This window comes from Populus alba, chromosome 1, assembly GCF_005239225.2.
Source record: "Populus alba chromosome 1, ASM523922v2, whole genome shotgun sequence".
Taxonomy (NCBI): domain Eukaryota; kingdom Viridiplantae; phylum Streptophyta; class Magnoliopsida; order Malpighiales; family Salicaceae; genus Populus; species Populus alba.
In genome coordinates, this window is record NC_133284.1 from 31,698,212 (window position 1) to 31,712,068 (window position 13,857).

The following is a 13,857-nucleotide window of genomic DNA, read 5'->3' on the forward strand; positions in this document are numbered from 1 at the left end:
TTTCAAAATCCTATATACCATGAAATCTTTTTGAACAACAACATAGTCTCAATATCAGATTCTTTATTCACACCATGCAGCCTCCACAAAAATCTGCCAACCTTAAAAAAACATGGAGCAGCAAGTATTGCACACGCTACTAGCGCTTGAATCTTCACAAGACATTTTAAGATTATCACCATCAATCTTCAAGAACCATGGTTATGGTTCTCATTTCCCCCCGATTTTTTCCATGTTAAATCACTATAAATATTCTGCATAATCAAAACTTCACAATAGTCTCCTAATTGAATTGCAACCATAAAGGTTGCAAGGTTATGAGCAGCTAATTTCTCCATCAAATAAAAACTGTTCATCTGTAATAAACTTGCACAAGCAAAGTTCTAGAGAATAGAAAGCTAAAAGCAAGACCATCGATCACTTCTCCAAGTATCATTAATAGTACATCTAGAAGAAGAATGGGGCAGGATAAACTAGCACCATATCGGTATATATTCCTATCACTAAGGTTCTACAACAACAAGAACAAAAAAGTCCCCTGAAAACTTTACAAAAAATCAGACTAAAAGATGGTTTCCCCGTGCAAATCGCAAACTTCAACTAGTTACTAACCTACTGTAGCCCTAATTATTCATAAACAAAAGGTGAAGCTAAAACAAGTCCATTTCAACTTCCATACCTCACAACCAAAATCACATAAAATTAAAATCTGATAATTATTTATTTATCCAGTCATAATTACCAACAACACACTTGCAATCCTAAAAATCAATAAGCAAAGATCACCAACTCCACAAAATTAAGCAACACAACAGTCAATTAAACACGGAAACGATACATGATCACATGCATGGATATATAGATTGCAGAAATAAAGCAGTGCAATATTCAAAAACATCGATAACAAACCCTAGCAATTCCAAAACAACAAAAAGAGTTTCCATTTTTTTTATACTAATCTAATTAACAAGAGTCTACTTATCTTTAGTAGAAACACCATATTTCTCCTGCATCTTAGCAATCTCTTCTTCTTTCTTCTTCTGATCAAACTTCTTATTCATCTTCGCTGGCTGATAATACAGCACAATCAAATACCGATTCGCCACATTGAACCCTGACAAGTGATCCACTGCCGTTTTGGCATCGTATATATCTTCATAAACCACAAAAGCAGTGCCTCTAGTGTCCTTGTTGGTTCCGATCCGGATTTGACGAATCGCTCCGTATTTGCCAAATATATCGTACATCTCTTCGCTGGATATGTTGAATGGAAGATTACGGACGTAGAGGACGCGGTTCACCTCAGGTGGAAGACGGGTGTTGCCTTTGCGGAGGCTGATTGTTTGCGCCATTAGTGTGGTATTGTTTGGGTGCTGAGAAAGCGAGGCAAGGTTTTTGGGGTTTTCCTTCTAATCTGTGTGTGAGAGGGGGATTTCTAAAGGAAGAGGGGGAAATCACCTTCCATGTATTGGGGGGCGGTGTAGGCGTGGTGTCGGCTTTACAACGGGTGTTATGAAGCCACGACCGAATTGTCGTTCGGTATCCAAGAACGTCGAAAAAAATCCGTGTTTTTTTTTTTCCCCATAATAATTTAATTATGATTCGTTTTCTTATAGTGAATTTTTAATTTCTTATAGAAAAATAATTCATAATTCGTTAAAAAAAAGGTTACATCGAGGAATTTTTCGAAACAACATTTGAAATAATGCCACGAAGACTAGTTATGTTTTCTTCCCTCTTTTTTTTTTTTTTTTTTATATATATATATATATATATTTAAATTTATTTTTAATATCAATATATTAAAATAATTTAAAAATACTAAATAATTAATTTTAATAAAAAATAAATTAAAACACTTCCACTAACAATAACAAGGTTAAGATGTGAAATTAAATAATTGCAAAAGGATAAGATGACTTGAGAGATGGAATGCTTTTTTTCTTTTCTTTTTTCCTTAAGGGATTTGTACGGACATCTCGTTTTACTGCACCTTTATTGTTGGACATCTTAAAAAAAAAAAAATTGAAGTAATTTGTTGTAAGGCGTAGAGCTACCCATGATTTCATTTTCCTTTTTCAAATCTCCATTTATGTTGCAGTACAGATGGCTGGAATTCTGTCATCATCTTGTGTTTTTTTATTGGTTTGGAAACCAAAATTGACAAGAGAGGAAGACGACATGCACAACGCCTTTTTAAAAAAATAAAACTAAAAATAAATAAATCCGAAATGATGGCATTGATAGAATATCCCCTGCCAAGTTAAACTTTGAATTTAAATAAAATAATGAAAGAATTCATTCATTACAAATTTATTGATTTAATCAACATTAACATTATATAGGAAATTTTTATAGTATATATAAAGTAATTAGTGTCATCTTATTATTAATTAATTTATAGAATAATTTTGAGAAAAAACATAAAAAACATAAAATTCATGATACATAAGCCTATAAAATTATTAATAAAATATCAATAATTCATTTTCCAAAAGGAAACCACTTTCCTGCAAACAAACGGAGCCATTAAATCTCTCCTTTTTTCCTTTTGCCTTTAATAGCATTAGAGTGACTAGGGATGAAGGGTGGAATTTAGGGGTTTTATAGAGGTTTTTTTTTTTTTTTTTTTTTGGAAAAATCATGTTACCACCATCCCTTCAGAATAGAAATGTTACACTTTAGCCCTCTAAGTATGTATTGTCCTTATCCTTTTAGGGTTTTTTTTTTTTTTTTGAATTGTGTTCCAAACTGTGTTTCATGAAAACTTGAATTTTTTTAGTTAATTTTTTCTTTATATATTTTGCATCATTTTGATGTAATGATGATATTAGTAATATATTTTTTTTAAAATTAAAAAAATATTATTTTAATATATTTCTAAACAACAAATATTTCAAAAAGCAATCACTATAATACTTTTAAATGCCCCAATAATGTATTCAATTTTTTTTTAAATAATTAATATAAATATTTGGATTAATTTGTGTATATCTCAATTAATTTTATAAATTTTAAAGTTAACAACATATCAGTTTCCAATGCCCATCAAATTGGTGAAACTCCAACCGGTGTTCTTCAAAGAAAAAACCTAGAGGCGAGTATTCAATTCTAATATGTCTCTGTCTAGCCCGTGCCAGCCAAACTACATTAGTCAACAATTGTTAATGTAATTTTAATCGAATCAAAACTTTCCAAAACAAAAACATGTCCTTCGTAACATAACCTCATTGAACGAATGATTTGTCATTCCAGCTAAAACAACGGCTTGTCTCTCATTAATCGTTTGTCAAGTGAATGGCAGGAATTGAATTTGGAAGTTCATCCCCACAACCAGTTTTTTTTGTTTTTTCTTCTGAAGATGGCCGCTGGTCAAGGATAACCATCCACTAAAAAGTAAAGGCTGTATTGTATTCATCATCACTGATGATTCTTCAGTAATACAACCACATTCTAAATTTGGCACTTGTTTTTAATTTATACTCTCGAGTTTTGAACTGCCATTGTCTAATTTAATCTGTGTTCTGATACTTGAAAAGAAGAAGATGCCATTCTTGTGGCAGGAAACAGGTTGGCACCATCATTGATTCTCTCCATCCAGCAGTAAAATAGGGCATCAACCCTAAATTTCACTTAAAAATAGACTTGTACTGTATACATACCTATAGCCTCTCATTCACAATATTACTCCCGCCCCTTCATCATGGAAAGGAGGAGGGTAAGTTCAAGAGTTCAAGGAGACAATCTGGTTTCGAATGTCCTGTGTGCATGTTTTGATTTTGATGTTGGTATTTTCCAACAAGAATTCTCGTAAACTATCAGGAGTGTTGTTATCAGCATTAGAGATAGATGGGAACTGGAGAAAAGCTTTTCTTGTTTTTGATATCCAAGATCATAAGCGAGCATGCATTTATACTAGCTATTATCCCCGGCTTTTATTTTTGTAAACGGGGATCCTTGATCTTGTTTTGATTAATATGCGTTAATGACCAAGGGGGTATTAACCAAAACAAGATCATAACGGAAGCTGAATGCCTCCTCAAATTTACTTAGGCCTTGTTTGTTTCCAGGAATTCACTTTCCTGGAAACCATTTTCCTCACTTTCCCATGTTTGGCAATACATGGAAAGTGAGTAAAAGGAAATGTAATTCCAGTCAAAGGAAAATGTTAAGTTTAACATAAGGAAAGTGTTTTCCGTTTTTAATTCTCGGAAAACACTTTCCTGGCGTGGGCCAATGCTGCGTTGTCATGTTTTTATGTAACTGTTCATGTTAATTGCACTGTTCATTGAACAGTGCAATTAACATGAACAGTGTATTGTATACACTGTTCACTAAAAAATAGTGAACAGTGCAGTTTTAGTGCACTGTTCACTTGCCTGCGGGGACTTTTTTTTTTTTTTTAACATTAAAAAAAATAGTTTAGAGTGAATTTTATACCTTAATATTTTATCCAATTTATTTACATGCTAGAAATATTATTAAAACTATAGTTTTTTGTCGGATGTATTTCGTACGTAATGAAATTATAAATGGTTTCATAGAATAGTAAAAAATATTTCACAAGCTTATTTCTTTATAATATGATATGATATATATAGTTATATTTTATAAAATAAGCTATGTATGAATATAGAATATAATAAAAAAAAATTCATCATTATACATTTTTAGATTTTATTTTTTTTATTGTAAGTGATTAAATATTTTATATATATTAGATAAATTTGAAAAAAAATTAATTTATTAATAAATTATTTTCCAATTCATTTTCCATAACACAACCAAACACTGGAAAGTGTTTTCCATAACACTACCAAACATCGGAAAATACTTTCCCGGAATTCACTTTCCAGGAATTCACTTTCCCCGGAATTCATTTTCCAAAAGGAATTCACTTTCCTGCAAACAAACGGGGCCTTAACATTAACAACGATTAATTACAAGTATATCTAGTTAAATCACGTTTAAATCTCATGCAAACCGTGCAAGCTTCTGCTGCAAGACATTGATGGCTACGACTTCATTTTGTTACAGAAAAATGGAGGGCTCTCTGTTCCTCAATTTGGAGGGTGGAACTCCAAGAACCCAGTTCCTACAGACTATTCCGTGGTGTTCACGCAAGCTCGTGCTAACAGGAGGCAACATAAGTCCGATGTCAGGCACGCCAGCCTTGGAAATGAAAGGGAATTGCTTGCTGCTGCTAACCAACACGAAGACTCTGTCACGGTGAGTCTACAGTTTACTCTTTATCTTATTTATACAGTCTGGTTTAACAGAGGGATTATTCTGCCTGCTTGATTGAATCCTGCATTTCCCCATTTGTTGCCATGCTCACCTTGTAATGGTCCATATCCCCTGGTCATTGGTAAACGCATATGGATCATTGCATGGCAGAGCATGACCTAACAGTAGGAGGGAGGAGAAGTACAAAAATAAAAAATAAAAATATCATATCATACTGATGCATTCTGCTTTCTAATTCTTCTCCATATGTATTGCCGTGCAGAAGCGAAAGAAGTTCTTCACCTACATTAATTGCTGTATTAGGCCTTGATTTCCTAAGAACCGGCCCCCGGTTCATCAACTCTCCTGTAATTTTCAAGTATTTAAATATTAATTTATAGTTTGTAAATCTGTAGCACATTCATATATTCAAAAAGTAACATGATATGAATGATACTTGGATTACAATACTTTCAATTCATGCATTTTTACTGGTGTAGGGATAATTCTAGAGGCTCGAAAGATAAATATATAATTAAAAAATTATACATACACTTGAGATAATTAAATGAACACATTAAATTTAGATTTTAAAATTAATTCCAACACCCCCTTTTAATTTTGAAAATTTTGCATTTCTTGAAATTTAAAAATATTTTAAAAAATCATTTTGTTTATAGACGATCTTCTTTTCTCATCTCTTGTTTTTATTTTTTATTTTTGGATAACTACATTGCTACCATAATTTTTTGGATCTTCCATCTTCATCTTGAGGAGATTTTTTAACCACTCTTTTAATCATTTGTTAGCTGATAGCATCTCATTGCTATCTTTTCATCATGCTTTTCTTCATCAGCTCATAGTCATTTTTCTCCTTTTATGATCATCACCACATTTCTCTAGCTACTAGCTTTTCTTTGAAAATTCTTTTTTTCAAGATTTAGCTCTTCGAGCGACCTTTGTGTATTTGGCCAACTCTTCATTAGGCTATTAGCTGCTTCTTCACCATGGCTCATTTGCTATTTTCCTCTTTTTTAGGAAGTTTTTTTTTTTTTTTTTTTTTTTTTTTTTTTTTTTTTAAAGTTCTATCCCTTCTCTTTTTCATGTGGGATTTCTTTTATACCACACACTCTCTTATACAATAAGGACTTGTCAGCTTGCACTAAGCCTCTCTCTTAAATTTCTTATTATCTCTCTCTCTCTCTCTCTCCTCCATTTACTAACTCTTGTTCCATTGCCTATTTACTTTCATGATTTTTTCTTTTTTTAACATATATGCTCCATTGAATCTCTCAGACACCCCCTACTAGCTTGAACTAACTGTGATACCTCATTGGAAATAATTAAAGAGAAAGAGTAGGTAGGAAGGGAAGCATGGTGGGAGACCATTCTCGTATCGTATCGTATCGTATCGTATCACTTTTTTAAGAGAAGAAGTCCCTCTGGACTTGGACTTAGATTACTATAACTCTTTTAATACATGTTTTTATACTGATCTAAGGATAATTTTAGATGCTTAATAAGATAACTACATCATTACTACGTATACATGCACCTAGAAGAATTAAAGAAAACTTTGAATTTAGACTTAAAAATTAATTGCAGCACTCCCTTTTAATTTTTAAAATCTCACAAATTTGAAAATATTGGGAAAGCTTGCAAATTGTAAATTAGTTCTTCTTCTTATTATAACTATTTCCCATGGCTTTCATCTCGTGAATTTCTTGGATATTTGTTTTAATCATTTTCTAGCATCATGACTAATGACATCTCATTTTCATCTCTTCAATCTTCTTTTCATTATTAATTATATTTGTTAGAATATAGCTCCTCTAGGCTATATGCTATTGCTACAATTTCTTTATCAAGAATCTTGAGCTATCTTCCTTTCTCTATACGTGATTCTTATTATACCATCTCATCTTTTATGCAAGGACTTGTCAACTTGCAATTAGCTTATCTTGGCTTTCTATATTGTTAAGCTCTACCATCTTGCACCTCTATTTTTTTTTTTCTTATTTGAATGTTAGTTGTTTATTAATTCACTTTTGGGATTTCCCCCCTACTTCTACACACATGCTCCAATTCTCTTAAACGCTCTATGATACCATTTTGTTGCAAAAAAATGGTGTATGAAGGGATGATGAAACATATCTCATCCATTTGATATAACTCTCACCTTTTGTTGTATGCCTTTGTTATTACGTAAGGCTTTGTGGCTTGCATATTTTTTTTTATATATATATATATATATAAACAATAGAATATTAAGAGATTACAACTACATTAAAAGTAGTGATATGACATATATTGACAAATAATGTTGTTAAAAATATTTTTTCAACACGACATAAAAAATGCAATATAATCTTGGATTATAAAAGCATAAGTAATTTTCTTAACTAATTATATGAACAATTTCAGCCAAGTAGTAAATAACAATATAACATAATTAAGACAAAAGTAAAATAAATAATACAAAAATTCAAGTATCTTAAAATACATAGTTCAAATAAAAATTCATAAAATTAAAATCCTTTACAATACAATTATGCTCATAGAATTTTATTAATTAACAATCAACAAGCCTAAAACATGTAAACTAAAACCAACATTATTGCCTTCATCTTTCTTGTTATTCCTAAAACATTCATCAAGATTATTATCATCTATACAATTATTACTGCTATTATTAGTTTCAATACCAAAATTCTAAACATAACATCAATATTGTTAATAATATTTAACCCAAAACTCCTTGAATTCTCCTATTAGCTTTCAATTTAAAATATCTAAATCATCTAAGTACCATGACTTTTTATTTTAACATCACTAAAAAAAAAATTCTTTATCACTTTGATAAATCAATCACGCAACCCAGGGTTAAGACTCTAAAATCTGATCATCCAAACACTAATGTCATCCAACCATTTGTTGCAATTGCGAATGAACAATTTTGATGGATCTGATCTTTTTGGTGCATTCTTTTCTAGTTCTAATCCGGCTTCTTAACCAACTTAATTAAAGTCCTATTAATGATGGCGGTCTTAACAAATTGGATGGGAAGTCTTTGTCAAGTTCTAATCCTCCACAAAAGAAGGAGGGTTTCAAGGTGAAGTCTGGAACATAGGCAAGCTCACTTAATCATGGAGTGATTGATCTTAATACATCTCACTCTTTTGAATTTTGAACTATTTATAGCAGTACTCTTGCTTTATAATGCACATAAAGACATAAGAAATAAAAAGAGGAGGAAAAATATATGTGGAAATAAAGAATCGAAGAGGGTCCATACAACTTTTATTATAACAAAAGCTAAATGATGTGAGAAAAATCATCATAGATCAAGAGACATTTTGCTGTGAATTGTAATAATAGTTTCATTTTTAATTACTCATCTTTTCACGAGCAGATAAACATTTCCTTGGTTGTCTTCCATAAGGGTATTTCAAGTTTTTTAAATTTTTAGAGTACAAGCAAATAACAATTTTAGCATCAGAAAAGACAAAAAAAAAAAAAAAAAAGCTTTGCCTTTGGGGGTATTTTGGTATTTTTATATGAGTATTTTGTGTACTTAAAAGGACCATGAGGGGCGTTTTAGTATTTTCATATTGTATTTGTATTTTGTATTTTTAAATTAAAAAAGTTGTTGATGCGTGTTCCATACGTTTAAACGAGTGGGCGGTGCTCGCGCCATTAAGGAGGCGCGTAAGCCACTTCTTGGTGACCAAATCTGGTCATTTGTCGTATCATTAGATGTGTAATCATGCCCTTTTGCACATGGAGCGGCGCATATAGACATGTCATGGTTGAATTGCCACCGATGATCGATTGTTTGATTTTTTTTTATTTTCTCTCTCCTGACAACTAAGTGCACTATTGACCTCTCTTTGCTTGGGTCTAACATGGGTTTTCAGACCTAACCGCTTTGGATGTGGCAACCATGTGTGATGCCAAACCCAGGCGCGGGTCAAGCATAATTGACAGACCTAGGCGCACAAGTCTAGCATTCTCTCTCTCTCTCTCTCTCTCTCTCTCTATATATATATATATATATATATATATATATATATATATATATAAGTAAATTCAACTCATCATCTGATTAATAAAAAGACTAATATTAGTAAAAAATTTGAAAAGAAATTTCTTAATTCATAAAAATGGACTATTTTATAGAATGCAACATCCAATATAAGTTATTCTTATTTTTAATTTATGCACCATGTAAAACTCTAAAATATATATATATAAGTTACTTGAGAACTAAAACTATATAATATTGTCGTTATACTTTATTTTGATTATCAAAAACTCTAAAAAGCTTAAAAAAGTCAACAAAAAATATAAACATTAAAATTAAAAATTAATTATTCTACTTTAAAACTCATCAGAATAAATTGAACTATTTATTAATTTTTTATAGGTTATTTTTTGCTACTGTCTTACATTGTTTTTATTATTTTAAATAAAAATTGATACTATCAAAGTCTTTCTTGGTTATTGTTTAGAGCATGATAGTTTGTGTTTGTTTCAATTCTTTTCATGAATCATAAACTAATTTATTTATTTATTATTAATTTATAATCATGTGGTATATAATTTAATTATGTCCCTAATTTTTAATTAAAATCAATTATAAATTATATTATGTGTTTCAAAAATTAAATAAATCAATTATTATTTGATAAAACAAAGATTAATCTGGGTAAAATATTCGAATTTATTTATTTATAAATAATTCTAAATAACTTAATTGTCGGTTGGGTCTGGCATGGCCGCCAGACCCAAGATCCTTGAGGGGCCATGCCGGACCAACATATTTGAGTCATCCATGACCCAAGGCTCTTGGGTTAAGTCACTTGAGTCTAGGATGGTTGTCAAATCTATATTCTTGGATCTTACATGGTTGACAAATCCAAGTTATTTGGGTCTAGCATGATCTCGATTCAAAAAGTTTAAAAAACATTATCTACATTTTTAATATATATTTTTTTATTTTTTTTAAATAATATAGTACTTGAAGTAATTCGTATTATCTCTCTATTTTTTTATTTAGTATTTGCCCATTCAATTTGTACGGGAGGGTATCTATTTTGCAGCAAAGAGGTGAAATGTGTGCAGAGGCAATAATTGAGGAGTGACGACAAATTTTAGGCCGGCTAGAATTGGAATTGGAATCGGAAGAAATTTTTCATATCTTGCTTCAAAATTTATGGGTAATTTGACGAGTCCTCCTTCCCCAATTTCACGAAGAAGAAAGCTACCATCACGGGGGAAGAAGACTACATGATGAGAATAATTCAATCAGGGCTGTGAATTTTTATGATTTGAAACTAGAAGTTTAATGGCTCGATCTGGGGCTGATTTGGTGCGAGTGAGGCTGGGGAGTTTGCTGTTTTTTATTCAGGCCTGTTCATCGAAGGAGACTGTCACTATGGCTTTTGAGTGGCTAAGAGAGTGGTTGTTTGATGAAGGAGATGGCATGCTGTCGTGATGGCATCATTGGTGGTATTACAGAGAGGGTTGTTGTTGTTATGTGCTAGGGTTAATTTAGGAGAAATGTGAGTTAATTAGAAGAGCATTTATAATTCCATTAAACTCGGAAAATCTATCATTTTGCATAAGTTTAACTAAATTTATTAATTTTGCATGAATTAAATTAAATTTTATTAATTTTTGAGTTTCTAATCTGATTTTATACATTACATATGATTTACAAGTCAACTCATGATTTCAATAATCATCCGAGAGATATACATGAACATTTAGAAGATGGGACAATCCAATTTATTTATTAAAGAAATGTTACAAAAAAAGAAGAAAAAAAGAAGAAAGAAATGTTACCATTATCTTGGAGAACATAACACAAGTTTATTGGAAATTCAAGCTTAGTGGAGCTGGGTTAAGTTTTGTACAAATTTTGGTATTGTGTATAGGTCCCCCATATGCATCATGTAACAGAGAGGAAGAATCCTAGCAGTAGTACCTGCCACTTTTTAAGTTGTGGATTTAAAACGCTTCACTGGAGCATTCAGGGAAGATAGGTAGGAAGCATCAGCCCTGTCAATTCCGCTGAAAAGATAGCTGAAAGGGGCCATTTCCATGTACTTGCCAGAGCCAGGAACAACCTTCAGTTCATTATTTTCCCAAACAACTCGTCCTCCAGCAATTGTCACCTCAACCTTTCCCTGATGAAAAGATTGTATAAACTTTCAGAACCCAACATGGAGTGACAAGGTTTAGGTTAAAACACGAATATGAATATGAATATACTCAAACACGATGATGGTGAGTGAGAAAGTGCACTGCTGTACACACACAATGAAAGAAGGGTGACATATAAGGGAAAAATGAAATAGTTTCAGGATCCACACTTGACACAATTGAACATGAAATGATTCTTAATGGTTCTTCAAATCTCACAATTCATGTTTTGGATCTTATGATCTGGACTTGATTCACATGTAATTCAGTCACGATTCAATTTGATTTCGTATTATTCACCAAATCATACAAGTCACCTCAAATAGCAAAAATAGGGCAAAAAAAAAAATGCATAATTTTGAAGAGATGGCAATTGGCAAGAGTAAGTAAGCAACAAGTCCAGAGATCATAAATGACAGCAGCATATAAACCCTTTTGTTTGGTACAACTTTCGATTTGAAGCCAATTATAAATTGAATTTACAAAAAGGAAGAGAGGGGGTGAAAGAGGAGTGAGAAACAAAGACACAAAAATGAGAAAGGTGAAAACAATATATTGTGGAGGCTCACTACTTTCTATCGAGTCTTGACAGGTTAGGACATGCCATTAGATAGATTATTAATTATTAAGCCATTAGGATGATCGAGTACCGATGAACAATGTCTTGAACTTCTTAAAACTACTAAATTTCTATGAATTGATGTTCATTTTGTTCCAACAATTATATGCATTCTTTATTTTAGAAACATGTAGCACGTTATTATCTTTCGTCATGTATTTTCCATTTGTTATAAATCTTACTTTTCATGACTTGATATGATTCATAATCCCAAATGGGCTTTCTGATCCATGAGTCCAATCTTTCTTTGACAACAATTTTACATACCAAAGAAAAGCCAATTACCACAATGCTTGTGAAAGATTACAGAAAAGCTACACACAAGTACACCCATACAGGGAAAACTTAAGAATTTAATGCAGCGAACTAGCAGATGCATGATCACTTTGTACCACAGGCAATTATCAGATGCATACTCACTTTGTGTGACAAGCAATGCATGGATACTTTTGAGCCGGCATATTTCTCTAATTTCTAATCTCGTTTTCTCAGCCCATATAGAGACAAGATTTTTACTGGCAATTATTTAACAAAAAAAGAGTATCATATCATAATTAACATACTACGACAAGTGTGAGCATAGCTTTTAGGCATGAATGACTCCTGGTGATGATAAATCAGGTGATCCCGGGTCACAACTCGATGGTTGCAGCATGGGTCTATTTCTCCTAAAATGCTTAATAAGTAGGGTATTCTAGTGACTCCAGGCTCTAAAATGACAGCATAACCTGTTGTAATGAATCTGAACCCAAGCAGCAATTATTTTTTATCTTTAAGCGTGTTCTTATTCTGGACACCATAGTTTTGATGAACTCTAAAAGCCATATATATCGAATAGAACAAATATACTTGCAAAGACGCTGAAAATACAATAAATACAGGACACCAATCACTTGGATTGGAGGCATCGAGTGATGATAGACATCAGCTAAGGACGTAGCTGATGCCATTACTTTAGTCACAGTCTAACCGGTGTGAGACCCTTCTTATGCAAGAACTGCTAAGAGGTATTTTGAATCCCACTTGTTAACCAAACAAAACAGCACTAAATTATAGTGAGAAAGTTACCTTCCCTCTTCTTCCTTCATAAACATTTGTATCTGTTCTAGAGTGGTGAGACCTTGCATTAATTTCGAATGTTGATTTTGGGTTGAGTATAATTATATCAGCATCAGATCCAGCAATAATTGCCCCTTTTCTTGGGTATATGTTGAAGATCCTGGCACTGGATGAAGCTAAATAGTGTGATTCATCAAAATGAACATTTGGCCTATACTTTATCTTTCTTATCCCTGAAACTGAATAACAAGATTCACAGATAGCTACTAAACAAACAGAGAATTACAGTCAAAACATACCATTCAGTGTGTTGCTACCCAATTTTTGACCCATGTTTTTTATATATTTTCAAAAATTCCAAAAATAGAGAAAAACAAAGAAAATCCAAAAAATATGTTTTTTAATATATTTTCGTCATTTTAGCATTTTCAACGTCGTCTAAAAAGAATTTAATTTTTCAAAGGATTTTCAAACGCGTTCGACTTTTCACGCGTCGTTTTTAAAATCATTGATTTTCCTCATCGAGTCGACGTTGATATTGCTCGTTTTCAAAAAATACAAAAAAACAAGAAAAATCAAATTTTTACAAAAAAAAAGAAAAAAAGAAAATTAAGGGACCAATTTTGAGGCCGAAACAATATTTTTGCCTAAGGAATTTTTGAATTTTGGAAGGAGGGGCAACCTAAGAATTTTTTTTTTCTCTTCACCCGAAATTAGCCGTTGCCCCTGGCCCAATACTATTATTT

General features: G+C 31.9%; 1 protein-coding gene and 1 long non-coding RNA gene across 2 annotated transcripts; both read right to left on the reverse strand.

Moving 5' to 3' along the window:
* Positions 1-819: 819 nt before the first annotated feature.
* LOC118047128 (splicing factor 3B subunit 6-like protein) lies at positions 820-1,499 on the reverse strand. Its single transcript, XM_035056326.2, has one exon. It carries the CDS (start codon positions 1,350-1,352, stop codon positions 975-977), a length of 378 nt encoding a protein of 125 aa, XP_034912217.1. The 5' UTR covers positions 1,353-1,499; the 3' UTR covers positions 820-974.
* Positions 1,500-10,987: 9,488 nt separating this feature from the next.
* On the reverse strand, positions 10,988-13,413 carry LOC118047113 (uncharacterized). The gene is made up of 2 exons (XR_012170580.1): positions 13,121-13,413; positions 10,988-11,417 (listed from the first exon to the last, which is right to left on the reverse strand). It is a non-coding gene; the product is annotated as an uncharacterized lncRNA (long non-coding RNA).
* Positions 13,414-13,857: the final 444 nt, after the last annotated feature.

Bases quoted from the DNA above. Each gene is read 5' to 3' on its own strand.
- LOC118047128 (XM_035056326.2), bottom strand. From the start codon at position 1,352: ATGGCGCAAACAATCAGCCTCCGCAAAGGCAACACCCGTCTTCCACCT.